At 38.9% G+C, this 18,152-nt stretch overlaps 1 protein-coding gene and 1 long non-coding RNA gene across 2 annotated transcripts; one reads left to right on the top strand and one right to left on the bottom strand.

Moving 5' to 3' along the window:
• Positions 1-797: 797 nt before the first annotated feature.
• On the top strand, positions 798-5,031 carry LOC141432811 (uncharacterized). The gene is made up of 3 exons (XM_074094598.1): positions 798-1,057; positions 2,148-2,261; positions 2,487-5,031. Exons 1-3 carry the CDS (start codon positions 940-942, stop codon positions 2,582-2,584), a joined length of 330 nt encoding a protein of 109 aa, XP_073950699.1. The 5' UTR covers positions 798-939; the 3' UTR covers positions 2,585-5,031.
• LOC141432812 (uncharacterized) lies at positions 3,443-16,941 on the bottom strand. The gene is made up of 2 exons (XR_012451863.1): positions 16,735-16,941; positions 3,443-6,775 (listed from the first exon to the last, which is right to left on the bottom strand). It is a non-coding gene; the product is annotated as an uncharacterized lncRNA (long non-coding RNA).
• Positions 16,942-18,152: the final 1,211 nt, after the last annotated feature.

Genomic DNA, 18,152 nt, shown 5'->3' with positions numbered 1-18,152 from the left:
CACGATAGATGCCGCTGTTAATGACCGCGAGGCTTTTCCAAGGGCGTCGCCGAGAGGGGGCATGGAGGGGCAGCTGGACCTTCCTAGAGATTCTAAAAAAGTTGCCAAATGTAAAGCAACCAATTAAAATTATTACAAACGCCGTAGATGTACTCGTAAGGCTCGTACCTATACTACAAGTGAATAGCTTCATGTGCTCTCGACTGTACCGACAATTCATACTTTTCTCATTCCCTATATCAATTTACCCCCTCCCGCCTCCCCCTGGATCATCGGCTGGCGACGCCCTTGCGCTTTTGTATAGCTAATTAGTATCTATAGTTTTTAGGTTTCCCGACACGCCGACAAAGTGGTACTTACAATAAAAAAAAGTAAAAAAAAATTATAGACGTAAAGTGGGGGTGTTTTTTTTTTCTCGACTAACATTATTGGGGTATCGTTGGATAGGTATTTTAAAACTATTGGTGGGTTGCGAAGTATTCAACTTTAAAGTGCAAGTTTTCATTGAAATCGAGCGTCACCCCCCACCCCCCCTAAAATCAAAACTGTTGGGGCGGAAAAAATCAGAATAGTAGTAAATATAAATGTAATGTAATGATAGAAAATTATAGTGCATCACTATATTTTGTGTCATCAAAAAGTAAAGATAAAATCTTTTTTCATCCTCTTGTCTAGGGAGTTTGAAATTTTGTTCAGGGTACCGGTTTCAGAAATCAGACCTGTTATTTATCCATTTAGAATAAATTTTGAAAAGTGATTTAAAAATGGACCCCGAGAATGTCCATTGGCTCGAACATTTTAAAAGTAATTATTGTAAGATTATCGAGTGGCACTGACCTACGACTAATTAAGTGAAATTAGTGACTAGCTTAACTTAGGCATTAGTGAGAAACTCAACCCGAAGAATTCCAGCCAGTGGCCAGTCAGCTTTTCATCAAAATGCACGTAAACTGGGCGTTATTTTTGTTTTTCGTTTTTTATTTTGGCAGGAGTGTGGCATTCTTTAAATTGCCTTCGTCCGATACTGGCTTAGATGGTGTGAGCAAAGCGTCGAGATGTAAGTATTACAATTATTTTATTTGAGGTAGGAAAGTACCTACAATTATTTTGTTTTACAGTTAAATTTGAATTTACTAATGCATTTGAAAAATAGTACATAGTCACTTTAATATATACAATATTATTTTATCTCCGTAGTATTCGTTATTACACAAATCGCATTTTATGACCGCATAAATCGCATTATTTCCTTGTTATTTATACTTTTCTTGGTATTGTATATTATAACTATTCTAAGATACATAATTTAGCTCTACAAAAATCCGATGATTCTTGAATACAGTACACTTGTTTCAACTTGCCAAGAAAAGGGTTAAGCAACTGATCTCAAGGTATACTGGCTAACCTTCAATACACTTCTTCAGTACACTTTTTTTAGGGTTTCGGAGCCAAAATGGCAAAAACGGAACCCTTATAGTTTCGCCATGTCTGTCTGTTTGTCCGTCCGCGGCTTTGCTGAGGGACTATCAATGCTATAAAGCTGTAATCTTGCACGAATATGTATGTAAACTATGCCGACAAAATGGTACAATAAAAATTTAAAATAATTCATTTTTCGAGGTACCTCCCATAGTCGTAAAGTGGAGGTGTTTTTTTTTCTCAACCAACCCTATAGTGTGGGGTTCGTTGGATAGGTCGTTTTAAAATCATTAGGGGGTTGCTAAAACGGTTTTTCGATTAAGTGATTTTTTTGCAAAATATTCAACTTCCAAGTGCAAATTTTCATTAAAATCGAGCGCCCCCCCCCCCCTCTTAAATCTAAACCGGTGGGTGGAAAAATTTGAAATAATTCAGAATGGTAGTAATGGTAGGTGGTGGAATGGTAGGTATATCACACTTTACAGCAACTTTCAAGGAAAACTACAACGGCTAAGTTTGCTTGAGAATTATTAGTAGTTTAAGAGTAAATAGCAGCCTAAGGTATTAATTATACCTAAACTTGGGAGATTCCGTATAAAATACGAAATCCTTAGAAAAATATTACTTATTTTTTTCGTAATGGCTACGAAACCCTATTTTGGGCGTGTCCGACAAGCTCTTGGCCGGGTTTTTTTGAAAACGCCTTATTATTATTTAATCATTTGCAGGGAATATGCCCTGGTTGGGTATTGGCCTGTGGTGTAACGGCTGCCCGCCGAAGAGCTGCGAAGAAGATGACGCCATTATACATGGGTACTGCTGCGGCTGCGCATATACACTTGGTAAATCTTCATTCATATTAGAAGATTGTGATAAAGATTTCATTTTAAAATTCAAGCTTTTTCGTACTCTACTTTTGTTGACTATGCTATCATCATGCAGCTTACATATGTACAGTCGAGTTCATAAACTTGTGAGTAAAAGTTTGATCAAAAATATCTGAACAGGACTCTGTTGTTAAAGGCGTAGAAACGAGCATGTGTAACAGTAGCTTAACTGTTTTCCAGATAAACTGCCAGTCCTATGCCCGGAGTTCCTGCAGTGTCCGCTGAACTTGCACGGTCTCTGCCACGACTACGAATACATGATGCGGTGCTGTTGTTAGCCTATATTGAATATACTGATGTGCCAAAGGAAACTTTCCAAAATTGCGGAAACGTATGTGGATTCTTATGAAAATTTCCAGATATTTCCGAGAACTTTCCAACTTTGGAAACTTTCTGCAATAACTTTCAAACTGCATTGAATGAGATTCTTGATAGGCGAAATATCGCTAGATGGCGTTAGTGTTGTGAGTCTCGTTTGACACCACATTCTCGCTTGCGATTGGTTCATTTCAGTTATTTTAACCAATAACAAACGACACAAGTGTCAAAACGCATCTCATGACATAAAACTATATGGTGACGGTGACCAGAGGCCGTATTGCGTAATATTTCTGACGCTCGCGATCGCAATCAAATGACAGATTTCGTATACAAAAACTGTCATTTGATTGCGATCGCGAGCGTCAGAACATTAGGCAATACGGCCTCAGGGGGCTCCATTTTGAACCAAATCATTCGAAAAATTTGTATAAAATTACAACTATTTGATTTTGTCAAACGAAAATTTTTGAAAGCTTGTAGTTTTTTTAGCTGGTGCTATACAGATTTTTACCACATTCGAGTGATGTGGTTTCGAAAATCGATCCCCAAATTCACAGAAGAAAAAATTACCCGATACCTAACTTTTATGCTTATTTATTTAGCTTGTTATTATTATTTAGTGAGAGGATGTTGGTTTATGCACAAAACTAATGTTGCCATTTTTTTTCTCGAACAGTTTGAGCTATTTTAGTTACGATTTTCTGTAAGTTTGGTGGCAATGGTTCGCCGCTCTGCATTTTTTTTTATTAATTGTCCTCGTGGCCTTACCACTAAACATACCAGTGCGTGCGAGAAGACAGTTAAAATAAAACATCTTTATAAATAGCATACTGTTTTAATTTCTAAGAAACCCTCAATACAGAATTACAGTGGGTTAGCGGATTGATTTCAACTTAATTCTGATGTATAAAAATAACGACAAATACATGAGTAAGCTACGTAGATTGTTTAAAAATAAATTATCGTCGGTCCAGTATTATAAACACCAGACATGCTAATACTTTTATTTTTATTAAAATGGGACGTTTAACATAAATATGAGCCGGTGTTTAAAATGCGAGACCGCGGTTACAATTTTAAAATTATCTAGGCTGATCGGCTAGCATGCTTGCTGCGTTCCCATTTGTAGGAAGAAACTCGCGGATCAACTAAACCGGAGCAGCTTGTGCCAGCCGTGCCGTTCCACTGCAAGTGAAAGCTACAGGCGATTGACTTTTCTATGTGTCAAATGGCATTTCGACCGCTTCCGCTATCCTAAAGAAATGCAATGCCATATTCATCGCACATAGATCTAGCCAGATTAACCACAGTATAAACCAGTATCGAATCCACAATGCGCCGAATTTGTACACACACAAGCTTCCCCCGTCCATTTGGATGAGACTGAGCGATTTATGGAGTGACTGCTTACGGACAGACAGTATAGATTAGACTATTTACCTATGTTTATACTTTGTATGTCAGTGGAGCAGCTACCCATTGATACTATATATGAATGTCTTTTAATACTATGATCCCGCTGATTTTAATCACCTACAACGTTTCTATATTAATATCTGTTCACAATCTAAGGCCATACGCTATATCTACAATTTTGTGTTAACGTGAAGTCTCGTATAAATTAACACAAAATTATCAACACGGCTGTGAGAATTGTTTAATAGTACAGAAGCGACACTTCGAAGGTGAGGAGTATGGAACCTACTGTTAATAAATTATAGGCTGTACAATTCTTGCATCGATTTTATTTAGTAAATTGAACTCAAAACAATACTTACTCCGAAAGAAATTACACGTGTGTATGCGTATAAACACAGTAATTTTTTCGATGGATAAAAAATTAATTAACAGTATTATGATATACATTTTATGGAATCTATAATTTGTCGCTTCTATATTTTCGTTTTAAACACAGCGTGGTTTCACGGTGTAGCGTACATGTAATAATAACACCCAGTGCATACGAAGATATATAATTAGTACCTTAAAGTGAATTGAAATGAGAACACGAGCGGGGATGAACGCAACATCCTAAGGACTGGACAGGCCTGGATAAGTATATACTTAATACTAGTACTAGCTCGAGTATGTTACAAGTTTAACCTTTAGACCATACAAAAACACGAGCCCTCACTTACAAATTTGACCCAAGTTGACGTCACGCAATGTTATAAGAAACGGATAAGCCAATCCATAGTAAGTTGATTATAAAAAAACTATTTATACGCGACTGCGTACTTACTTTTTTTAAATTTAAAAGTACAGAAACAGTTAACAAAGAAGCAGTGATCAAAAATAATTATTCTAAGTGTTTTTGCATTCCATTCCTTGTTGGGCCTCTAACAGTGCGATGTCACTTCAATCAAACGGAGCACTTTCTCACTTTATTATTTCTTATTCTCTTTTAAAATATGGCTTTTCTGTCCTAATTAATAGGACAATATCGCCAGTGTCAAGTTAAACTCTTTTTGAGATGCACGTTGTAAGGTGATTGTAGTTTTGCAACTTGCTAGTAAAATTCCAGAAACCACGTGGAGACCACTTGCGCATTAAAAAATGTTAGACACGAGAGCAATATAGGATTTTGGGATCACTGTTCACTGTTAAGGTTAATCGCCGCATAACACACTATCAAAATTATACTTCAACTAGCCAAAGAAACAGAAATAGCAAAATTAGATATTGTCTACATCCGCCATCTTCGAATGCTACAAATCGAATCCTACACTTTATGATTTCCACATAATGATTCTATTTTTTTTGACAGCTGTCACTCGATCATGTACTGGCACTGTTACAGTCGGTGTTTAGTGAGCTAGCTCGTAGGTGAAAATAGCAGCTTTCAAACGACTGTCGTACCTGATACGTAGTAATTATTTAATCTGTGACTCCGCTTCTTTAGGGCTTTTTAGGTTCAAAGATTAAACCGATTTACTTACCAGTAGGAATTACAGTTTTTTGCTGGTTTTTAACCATACTATTTGTAGGTAATAAAACCCAGTTTTTTTTCTATAAAGTAGAGGACTTTATCAAACTACGATATGGATATGCAAACTTATCCGTTCCTTGTAAAAACATTGCAACAGCACAATATTAACCTAAGATATTCATTATATATAAACATGTATATAACGTACACCCATCCATTTCGGCTCGTTCCCCTAACAAGTTCGGACATTAGCAACTTAACTGAAGTCAGCTTACTTTAAGACGCGACGCTTATTAGCTCGCGGTGCACCGAGTGAAGCAGCTGGATAGAATGAGCTTACTTGACGCAAATGTGCGTTCTCCGTATTGAACTAATGCAGATTGTGAACTGATCGCAAGTGTGCGTTTGCTACTGACAGCAGAGCATTGTGGCAGTGCATGTCTTATTTTTTATATTCGTTTTCAGATCGAAAAATATTGATTTGATACTAAAAAAATAATTGTTCTACTTAAATGATCGACTGAAGCTATAAGGCTAATTGCTTGCCTTAGGAATTTGCTTCATCTACTACCGAACCATTTGATTCTTGATCCATCGTAAGACATTCTCACAATCGAAGCACAAATACTGCCCAACTGATAAATCTAGAACATGCAACTCAAGTCTGGCTAGAGAATGCCAAGGTCCTCAATATTACATGTCAAAGATTTATCAGTTAGGTGGTAACGATTTTCGTTGTCAGAACGCCATGTCACTATGAGAGCTGGTTCCCACTTGTCGGATGACGGGCCCGGATTTTTTTTTCGGATGTTCCAGTGGCAGAACATTTTATATGAAGCTATTCACACTTGCCCGACACGATTTTCCATAGAAATGACTGACACCCGACACGAAACGGATCCGACACCCGATAAGTGAGAACGGGCTCTGACTTTATCTGTAAAAAGACCACACGATGGTTCGATGGTATATTTTATGTATTCTTTATTATGTAATGTTCAATAGTCACTGTAAAGTGAATTATACAGTGTGTTCCAACCGCCAACATTACCCGCTGCTTATTCACAGGGTGCGCCCCGAGCTACACCGGTACGCCGGCCGGGTACTATATTACTTTATTTATTTTAATTAACGATGCGATGATGAAACGTTTTGTGGTAATTGCATTTATGTGTGGAGAGGCGCTCGCGCCGCCCCCGCGCCGCGTCTCGCCGCCAGCCTACAAAAAAATAGATACAGGTCAATAATATATATATATTTTTTTAATACGACTGGATAGCAAACGACCAAGTGGGTCTCCTGATGGTAAGAGATCACCACCGCCCATAAACATCTGCAACACCAGGGGTATTGCAGACGCGTTGCCAACCTAGAGGCCTAAGATAGGATACCTCACGTGCCAGTAATTTCACCGGCTGTCTTACTCTCCACGCCGAAACACAACAATGCAAGCACTGTTGCTTCACGGCAGGATTAGCGAGCAAGATGGTGGTAGCAATCCGGGCGGACCTTGCACAAGGTCCTACCACCTGCAAAAGTAGTAATAAATTAAAAATCGGCCCAAATCGAGTCAGACTCGCGCACCGGAAGCCTTTACGGGCATCTCTACAATTACTTAAATTGAATAAATTAGAATCGTTGATAGACAACAGAGCCAAATTTCGTGACTACATATCCAGCTATCTACATACCAAATTAATCCGTCCAGCTGTATTAGCATGAAGGAGTAACACAAACACAGACACATACAAACTTTCGCATTTATAATCTACTAGCCGTTACCCGCGACTCCGTCCGCGCAGAATTCGTTTATCGATATCCCGCCGGAACTATGTAATTTTCCGGCATAAAAACTATCCTATGTCCTTCTCCAGGATCTAAACTATATATATACCGAATTTCATCTGAATCGGTTCAGTGGTTTAGACGTGATGAAGTAACAAAAATACTTACAAACTTTCGCATTTATAATATTAGTGAGAAGTAGGAATAGAAAGATAGAGATTTATTTTGGTTCTATAAGCACCACCACCATACAGTAATATAATAAGAGTAAAACTAGCACTAAAACTAAGTTACTTGGTGACACGACAGGACACCAAAAAAGGACCTCCACTCAGCATGTTATGTACCATCAGCCAAACAAGTGGTCTGCCAATTTTTAAACAAGTTCCTATCAAATGAATATGAAGCTAAGTTTCACGATGCACATAGGCGATCGCTGACTCTTTGTAGCTCAGTGTCGCTAATGCGCTTCTTCAATAAGGATCTCGAGCAGTATGGCGACCGAACTCTAAGGTCGCCACCTAGTTTTCTCTTGACTTATTTATTTAGTAATATATGTATTTAATTTTATTTTTATACTTATTATTTTATGTAGGCATTTATTACATCATTTAATAACGAGTTTGTACGACTAAATATATCTATAATAACTCCCCTTTAAGGTTTTGTCGCCAAAGGGTGCTGCCCTTGACAGTGGCGCCCTGGGTTTTTTTTTGAGAGGTTCTGATTGTTACGTTTTTTCTTGCCTAGAATTGCAGTGATTGTGCAAAAATTAATTATTGTGTATCTTGTGTGTTCTGTGTATCTCGCAGTAAGTACCCTGTTTTCTCGCCCCTGTATGGTGGTCGGGGCTTAGAATAACGCCATTCCCCGTCTAGGAATTCGTAAGAGGCGAATAATGGCATAACCAGTGTTTCTTTACCGAGATCCTTAAGTGGTTCATCTAATAGTTTTTTTTTTCCTTTAATAACTCTAATTTTAAAACTGCATCTCGTTATCTTTAAATTCAAATACTCTGCCGACCTTTGACCACTTTCTCGTCAACGGCCTATTTGAATTTCAACTGTCACTTGCCACAGTTGAAACGGACGGCGTTTAAAAATACAAACTTAACGACAATTTCAAACTATACCCTAAAGTTAACTAAATATTGTTGCATTAACTAAATTCAAATACGTTAACGGTTCAATTCAATTCTACCTACTAGTTTTTCATCAAGTTAAATTTAAACCGTAACTGACGCCATTATACTTTCACTAATATTGTTCACCGCTGCTTCAAGTGAAAAAGTTATTTTAAATTTAGTGACTGCCAAACACTGAATTTGAAATTCTAACGATTCAAATCATTTTTTAAATAACGTATTTGAAATACCTACAATTTTATAGAAAACAACGATATTTCTATATTTTTAAAATATCTGAACCACTATTTAGATCTTTCATCAAAATCAGTTTATCATTATCTCGGTAAAACACTGACATTTATTTTTGTTCCCAAATTTTACTATTAACTTAACTTCAACGCGGTCTCTTAATTAAATTTTACATTCGATCATTACTGGGAGATACACAACACTTTTATTTTTGTGTCCTACTTGTTAATTTAAATAGCACTGTAACATACGGAGAGTTAAATTTAGGTACTGTGTGTCGAAGAAATACCACATCTGGCATACAACTACACAACCACCATCACAACTCACAAATTCATATCATACTACTCGAGTGCTTGCTAAAAATCAACTGGTCGCAGAGTTAACAAAACCAGTTATCTCATATTCATTATACGTGTGCTCCTATTTTCGATCGTCTGTTCCCTGCTTAGAGACCATTATACTTCGATCGCTAGCAAACAGGCTAACGTTTTTATTAATTAGCTTCGGGTATTCTTATATTTAACTGAGGTAATCGTAACTATGGATGTCATAGAATTAAATACTTGTCTCTTCAAAAGGCAGAACTAACTTATGAGGTGGCTATTCGAGGTACCAATCCCGCGGATACCGTTATTGAGTTGCGTAAACAGATAGTCAAACTGTCAGCTTCTTTACCCGCCAGTGATATTTTGGAATCAGGTCTCGATGTAACCGAGGATATTAAGGCGCGACTGATAGTGTACTTAAGGCACAGTCACAATTAGTTTCCCTTAAGGCTAAGTTTGATGACGGTTTACTCGAACGTACGGATAACTTGTGTAACCATATTTTTCACCGATTAAGGCGTATTACTCCGTAACCCCACTACCGTGGACTCTTATAATGTTTGTTTAAATAAATTTCAATTAATATACCAAGAGTTGGCGGACTTGCGACCAGTTCATGACACTAACGAAGGAGAGGATTTCGAACAATGTGAGGAGACACCACAAGTCACTCACGCTCCGCGAATAATACCAATTCTTTCAGTCCGCAACCCCTAAAAATAGCAGTTACTTGCGACCGTGGTATGTCTTCTGATATAGCTAAATTACGGTACAACGGGAAGACCTGCGTACGCTCTTTTGTTCAACGGGTAAAAGAATTTTTAGCCGCGCGAAATTTAAAACCTGAAAAAATTCTTCAACATGCAACGGAAATATTCGAAGGAGACGCCCTTCACTGGTTCCGTTCGGTTAAGGATTCCATAGATAACTGGCATGACCTCTCTACACAACTCATAGAAGTATTTTCTCTGCACGATTACGACTACAGATTAAAATCGGAAATTCGCGCGCGTACTCAGGGCGAAAGCGAGAATATAACGATTTATCTCTCAATTATGCACGGCATGTTCTCAAGGCTAACCGTGCCATTTACCGAAGAAGAACAATTAGAAATTGTTCTACATAATATTCGGCCGTGCTTCGCTACTGTCATAGCCACGGCGGAAAAAATAGATAATTTAAATACCTTGCGTAAACTTTGCCATAACTACGAAGTGGTTCATGCGCGTATGTCCCAATTCCGCGAACCTCCGCGAGCGAATTCGGATACGCTCGCGCCAGAATTCGCTTACAATAAACAATCGTCTTTCCTAAACTCTCCAAAGCAACCATATCAAGGGAAAAATTCCCCAGGTAACAACGCCAGTGCACATAATTTCTCTAATTATAAACCCGCTATCCGGTTAATGCAATCAGCTCGCAAAATAACAACAATAATAATATAAAACTATTTTGCCCGCGTTGTCGCACAAACACTCATACATTACGAAGCTGCAAAGCGCCTCGTACGATAGTCTGTTTTAAATGCGGATTGCCGGGCGTTAAATCTATTAATTGCTCTAAATGCAATAATAAAAAACCAGTTCCTACAACCTCAACTTCAAAAAACTGAAGGCGAGGCGATCCAGTGATCACAGTCTAATAAAAGAAAATAACTGGTCACAATGGCTTAATTATGTTTCAAATTTTTTTAATTCATATAAAGTGGCCACTGTATCGCCTCAACCCTCTATTGTAGACTCGCGACCTTTTGTAAAGGTATCTATTAACGGACTAGAGGTATCGGCTCTGCTCGACTCTGGTTCCGCCGTTACTATTATAGGTAACAATTTTCACAATAGATTACTTGAAAGGGACATCAACTACTAATCGACGACTCTGTGCGTGTAACAGCCGCGGGCGGCCAACATCTAGATAGTGTAGGATATTTCGACCTGGACTTGACCTTTGAGTCTATAACTCACACTGTAAGGTCATATGTAGTTCCGGGAATCCTCACTTCGCTCATTCTAGGTGTTGACTTCTGGCGCACCTTTAAAGTTTGCCCCAAATACTTGTATAGTATTGGGGTAAGCGAATGCGCCATCAAGCACACAGAGCAAGTCGAGGGTTCCCAAACTCTTATGTCCTATAGTCACTTAACTGAGTCTCAACGCGTCCAGGCAGATAACATCATAAGCCAATTTAACAGCATTTCTTACGAACGGATAGGTTTAGGTCGAACTTCGTTAATAACACACAATATAGATACCGGCGACACTGAGCCGATACGCCAAAGATTTTACCGCATGTCTCCTGAGAAACTTAGAATTATTAACGAACAGGTCGACGAAATGCTACAGCTTGACGTAATCGAACCTTGTGAAAGCGCTTGGTCATCGCCAGTACTTTTAGTAAACAAAAAGAACGGCAAGCCTAGATTTTGTTTAGACAGTAGAAAACTTAACTCAGTAACTAAAAAGGACGCATATAGCTTACCGTACATTTCGGAAATTTTAGATAACCTTAGAGATGCTAAGTTCCTTACTAGCATCGACCTTTCTAAAGCTTTTTGGCAGATACCCATTAATCAGCGGGATAAAACGAAAACAGCGTTTTTCGTACCGTCAAGGGGCACTTTTTGTTTTAAACTATGGCTTTTGGCCTAACTAACGCGCCGGCTACACAGCAACGTTTAGTCGATAGTTTGTTCGGCCCCGAATTTGAAATGAAAGTTTTCTGTTACCTCGACGATATAGTCTGTGTTAGTAATTCATTCGAGGACCACGTGACATTACTTCTGCGCGTCCTAACTAAATTAAAAACAGCTGGTCTAACTATCAACTTTGAGAAAACTCAGTTCTTCAGGGACAGTCTCAAATACTTAGGTTACGTTGTAGACGCTCAAGGGCTGCGTACAGACCCAGAAAAAGTAAATGCAATCGTAAACTATCCTAGACCAACTTCAAAAAAAGAGGTAAAACGTTTTCTGGGTACCGCCTCTTGGTACCGCCGTTTCGTTCCCAACTTTAGTACTCTGGCAGGGCCCTTAAATATTTTAACTTCTAATAAAAAGAAAGCCCCCCCATTTCAGTGGACGCCAGAGGCCGAACAGGCATTTTTAAAACTTAAAGCCTGCCTTGTAACAACTCCGGTTCTTTCTTGTCCCAACTTTGATTTACCGTTCGAAGTACACACTGACGCTAGTGACTATGGCGTCGGCGGTATGTTATGTCAAAATATAAACGGCCAGGAGCACCCGGTCGCTTATATGAGTAGGTCATTAACAGGCTGTGAAAAGAATTATAGTGTAACTGAACGGGAAACCTTAGCCGTACTAGTAGCCTTAGAACACTGGCGCTGTTACTTGGAAAACGGAAAAACATTCAAAGTTTATACCGACCATTCATCCTTGAAATGGTTCCTTTCTCTTAATAACCCAACCGGACGCCTAGCCCGTTGGGGCGTAAGATTGTCTTCTTTCGATTTTGAGATTTTACATCGTCGCGGCAAAGATAACGTAATACCTGATTCGTTATCAAGATCCGTGCCGGTGTCGGCAATAACTATTGCTAACTCGTATCTCAATTCGCAAGACAAATGGTACTTAGACTTGTATAATAGCTGTGTAAACACACCGCAAGGTTTCCCCAATTATAAAATTGTAAACAATTCCTTATATAGACTTACTAAGTCAGATACTAGGTTTAACAATGAGTTCGCGTGGAAAGAGGTTGTGCCAGCGGAATTACGCGAACAAATTATAAAAGAAAATCATGCAGAACCAACAGCCGGACACTTAGGCGTTTTCAAAACCTATCACCGTATAGCACTCAAATACTTTTGGGTAGGCATGTATAGAGACGTATCAAAGTTCGTTTCCTCTTGCGACACTTGCATCGCTTATAAACATCCTACGCACGCGACACTAGGTGAAATGGGAAGGCCTAAACAGTGCTCGAGGCCCTTTCAAGCCCTAGCCTTGGACTTCGTCGGTCCATTGCCCACTAGTCGTAAACAAAATAGTTACTTGCTCGTGGTTACTTGTATTTTCTCAATATTGTTTCTTATTTCCGGTTCGTAACGCAACTGCGGCAATCGTAGTCAAACATTTAGAAGATTCCATTTTCTTAGTTCACGGAATACCGCAAACCATTTACATGGATAATGCGTCACAACTAATTAGCCGCGAACTAAAAACATTTCTCAATAAATACAAGGTGCCTAACCAATTTTTAATAGCAAAGTACAGTCCACATATTAATAATACGGAACGCTACAATAAAACTATAATATCCTGCGTCTCCACCTTTGTTAACGACGACCATAGGACTTGGGACGTCAACATACCTAAAGTACAATTCGCTATAAATAATTCTGTGAACGAGGTAACCGGTTATACTCCTTCCTTCCTTGTTTACGGCAGAGAGTTAGTGACTTGTGGTTCACACTTCGTCGATAACGATTTGGGGAATGAAATGCTTTTTCTACCTCGCGATATTTACGCACAAAACATGGGTTTCTTGACCCATATATTTGATAAAGTTCAACACTCACTTTATAACGCACATCAAAAAAACATTGCGCGTTACAACTTACGCCGAAAACCGGCTGAATTTAATGTGGGAGACTTGGTCTGGAAGCGCACGTATTTCTTAAGTGATAAGTCTAAATACTTTAGCAAAAAACTTGCACCAAAGTTCGTTAAGTGTAAAATAACTAAAAAAAGATCTCCACTCGTTTTCGAACTACAGGATCTTTCTGGTAACGATTTAGGTGCATGGCATATTAAAGATTTAAAATTAACACCGGGCGGCAGGTAGCGTCTGCGCACATTAAATAAATAATGCATTACTTGCTTCCTTATCAATGTAGGTACTAATTACATAATGCATCTGGACGGGCGATCAGCTGTCGCGCGCCGTCACATCAGTCTCCATTTAGCACCGGCGAATGCGCACGCGTATTAATTTAATTTTTGTCTTATCACACTCCCTTATCACTTAGACGCACGGTTCTATTTATAGAATCAAGTCATTTTAGCGCGCCGCCTCCGCGCGGACCTGCACCTTTTGCACTATATTTCTTTAAATCTATAGCGCGTACATATTACTTGGTACACGCTAAACTAGTATAATCATTTGTCGCGGTCCGCCACTCATTATTATAATATTAATTGATCTGTCCTTAAGCCTTTACCCGAGAACTTGCAACTCGTTAAAAAGTATTTTAAAATTTGAATTACGGAACCCGTGCGGTTGGTAACACGTAAAATATGCCCTTAGCCTCTGTAATTCAAAACTCTAATGATTGGAACGGATGGTAATTTCAATCACAGATTTAATTAATGTCTATAATTATATTTTTATGAATGCATACAACGTCCACCTTCCATTAACACATTTATTCTTTGACATAAGGGTCAACAAGCCTCTGTTGTTGTTTGACCCGCCATGAGAGTAGAAGTATGATCATAGTATGAGAGACGACGTATGTAAGCTGTCATAGTGTATTTTTTTTTTAACGAAATTTGCTATGAGGCTCAAATTTTTTGGAGGGACGGGCGTACTGTCACGATGCACATAGGCGATCGCTGACATCTTAGTTAGCTCAGTGTAAGCTAGATGGCGCTTACTTCAATAAGGGATCTCTGAGCAGAATGGCGGACGAACTCTAGAGGTCGCCACCGTAGTTTTCTCTTGACTTATTTATTTACGTAATAATATGTAATATTTATTTATTATTTACTTATTTATTTTATAAAAGTAGGCATTTTATTACACTCATTTACTACACGAGTTTGTACGACTAAATATATCTATAACCAACTCACCCTTGACCGTTTTTGTCGGCCAAGGGGGTGCTGTCGATCAGCTGTGACCGGGGAATTCTAACTGTAATATTCTCGCCCTTAAAAGCTGAAGCACAGCTGTAAAACACACATTCAACAGCTCAGACTACACTAAACAGCTCTCTCGAAAGCTCCATACGCCCAGACTTGGTAAGTTCTCCGATATTTAACTCTTGTGTTTTTCTGTGTATTTTATTATAATTATTTTCTTTATAATTTAACTTTGTGTAATTGAACTGAAGGCTTCCCCTGGCCAGGGAATCTTTTATTTCAAACATTTCTTATACTTAATATTTTAACACTTGTTAATTTCTCTCATCCGTTGTTATAAACTCAGAACTATGTTAATGCTTATTACTTTTATGCAACGGATGCGTACCGGTGTTAAAATAAATTCAAACTCAGCTAAGTAACGTTTAATTTCAAATGTAATCTTCTAACGGTTATTTAGTGAACTGTTGTATTTCAAATTTTAACGGTCACTTAGGCTATTTATTTTTACCTTTTGTTTAAATAATTATATAAAACTAGAATCACTTTCCTTTGCCTGCCTGTAACTCCGTATGATTGTCCTTGCCACTCACTGCAATTCAGCTCGCCTAAGAGTTGGGCATCGCTGCAGAGGAGTGACTGGCAAACAATCTAGCACTGGACCACAACTGACACCACCTAATTTACAGGGCACCTCCGTACGGCTTCAACTTCCCACCTTCGTACGCTTACAACCTTTGTACGGCTTACAAACCTTTGTACGGCTTACAACCTTCGTACAACTTTCAAAGCTCCGTTCGGCTACAATTCTCACGGCTCAGGCGGCTTCCTTTAACCTGACACTAAGCCCTGACGGCCTTAACTTCCGGAGTACTGCACATCCTTCCTGGCTCGTCCAAGACCCTGATCGCTCCTGCGTGGAACACTGTCCAGGCTGCTCGTCCTGCCGCCCTAAGCCCCTTTTGACCTCGGCACCGACGACCACTCAGCTGGACAGGCCCCCCTGCTGTGGCCAGCCTTTCGCTCCGGGTTCTTCTCTCCGACTCCAGGGAAGTGTAGGCCAGTGAGACCGAATAATCAGAACCACCTCTCAATAAAATCTCTTGAACTCACTACCTGAGATTCTCGTAATACTTTTACTTTTATTTTGTCAAATTAGGCCTGTTATTTTTTGTGTTCAATAGTTAATTAAAAAATTGTTAAAAAGTCTTATTGTTTTACTCAAAGAATAACTTACTAGGCCTCCTTAAGGTCAAACCTCCCTCAAGAGGTCTGCCCTTGACAAAAAAAGTCGAACAGTACACATCTATTGGCATTATTTTGTTTTTGTGACTGCAAACAAAACAATCATCAACTTGGGTGTAGACCAATATTTGGCTGATGGTACCTATCTTGTTAATTAAACTACGGACATAATTCATTGTAATCCATTAATGTACAGTCGAGTAAAAAAAGATTCATCACCTAAGATCTATTTCCTTCTCAGTGTGAGCTAATCTGCTACCGATTGAGTTAGGACTACTGCGTTCACCTGTCAACCTGCTAACATTACAGTTGACCATAGCAACCCTACAACTACACCTTGGCACTGACAACACTGACAATTAAGAACATTAGTTGATTGAACTTTTATGAAGTTGTTTATTAAAAGGTTTGTATTGTTAGAAACTAGATATATGTTAGAGGTTTGTATATTATTTGACCCTTTTATCATGTCAAGTAAGTATAATTTCATTGCACTGTCTACTTAGTACTTGGTTCAAAACGTACTAAGAGTCTATGACTTTGTAAACGAATCAATTTAATAACTGACAAAGGTTTTCCTACCCCCATTGTACGTATAAGTAGAAAACATGTAAAGTACTCACGGGCGTTGTTCAGCAGCAGGACGACTTGCCGGTGTCAATGGGCCGTCCCTGCTCGATCTTGACGGCGGCGCCCTGCGGCGCGCGGCCGACGGCGGCCCCACGCGCGCCTTGATCTCCGCCGCCATCGTCATGAACGCCTGCTCCACGTTGGTGGAGTTCTTAGCTGATGTTTCCAGGAACGGGATGCCTAGCTGCTCGGCGTATTGCTGGAATTAAAAAAAAAATTTTAATTTTTTCCATGTCTGTCACCTATTCGAAAACCAACGATTGGTTCGCTAAGCGTATCTCACTAATATTAAAATGCGAAAGTTTGTAAGTCTGTTTATTTGTTTGTTACCTTACGGCTGAACCGATTTAGATGAAATTCGGTTTACAGATAGTTGAGTCCCGGGGCACATACACTTCATTTTAGCATTAGAAAGAAGGTAAGCGATCTTGCCGTGTCTTTTTATTGAAAAACACTTTTGAAAAATAAGTCACAGCAAATAAGTAATAATTAGCAAGGACATAATATATGATAATTTACATACTTTTGATAGCATAAGTAATAGCTACTGTTTTTTTAAAAACGTTTTTCAATTAAAGGACTCGTCAATATTGTTTACTCTTTTTCTAATGCTAAAAAAAACGAAGTACCTATAGGTTGGGTTGTTTTATCCCGGAAAATTGCATAGTTCCCGCGGGATAGGGATAAACGAATTCTGCGCGGACAGTCGCGGGTAACAGGCTACTTTTAAACTATTTAAAAAATTACAAGACGGCGGCACAATTTGGATGCCTATTCAATGCAAGGGATTGGCCTGGCATTGCGCCAAACAGGCAGTTATGGAGATCACTCACTATATGATAGTAGCTTGTCTGCGTGGCGGTAAATAAGGAATTACGAACGGGAATCTTTAGAAGCCCGAAATCGAATTCCGAGGGCTTTAATGAGCCGATGTTTGCAATTCTAGTACCGCCCGTGCGACATAACAATTTTTCATCACATTTGTGATAAAATAACAATTGTATTTGTAAACAAAAGTATTACTTTTACAAAATACTGCCCGGCAGCACCAGCAGAAAAACTTAAATAGCTAACTAAATAATTATTCGGACTTACGTTGCTGTATGTAATCGACAACTTCTTGTGGTCAATCGCACTTATTGCCCACGAGCAGTTTGTTCCGTTGTCACACGCGTAGCGGTCTATCTCTTCGAGCCATTGCTTCACGTTGCTGAACGAATCCTGGAAGCATCGTAAGTATGGTTAATGGAAGATATTTTTAGCGAAATTAAATGAGGCTTTGACAATGGAATACTATTGGATTCATTCATAGTAGTAGTGATGTTAGAATGTCATTTTTTGAACATATTCAGTTTTTCGTTTGGGCGCCAAATTGTCTTGGCAGTCTCTTCGAACGAAGTGCGTTCCGTTT

Source organism: Choristoneura fumiferana, chromosome 11, assembly GCF_025370935.1.
Source record: "Choristoneura fumiferana chromosome 11, NRCan_CFum_1, whole genome shotgun sequence".
NCBI lineage: Eukaryota > Metazoa > Arthropoda > Insecta > Lepidoptera > Tortricidae > Choristoneura > Choristoneura fumiferana.
This window is presented reverse-complemented; position numbering and strand designations above follow the sequence as displayed.

Excerpts from the sequence above, each read along its gene's own strand:
- LOC141432811 (XM_074094598.1), top strand. The coding sequence starts at position 940 with ATGCACGTAAACTGGGCGTTATTTTTGTTTTTCGTTTTTTATTTTGGC. Across the intron at positions 1,058-2,147 it reads TGTGAGCAAAGCGTCGAGAT|GGAATATGCCCTGGTTGGGT; the intron begins GTAAGTATTACA and ends AATCATTTGCAG. Across the intron at positions 2,262-2,486 it reads CGGCTGCGCATATACACTTG|ATAAACTGCCAGTCCTATGC; the intron begins GTAAATCTTCAT and ends ACTGTTTTCCAG.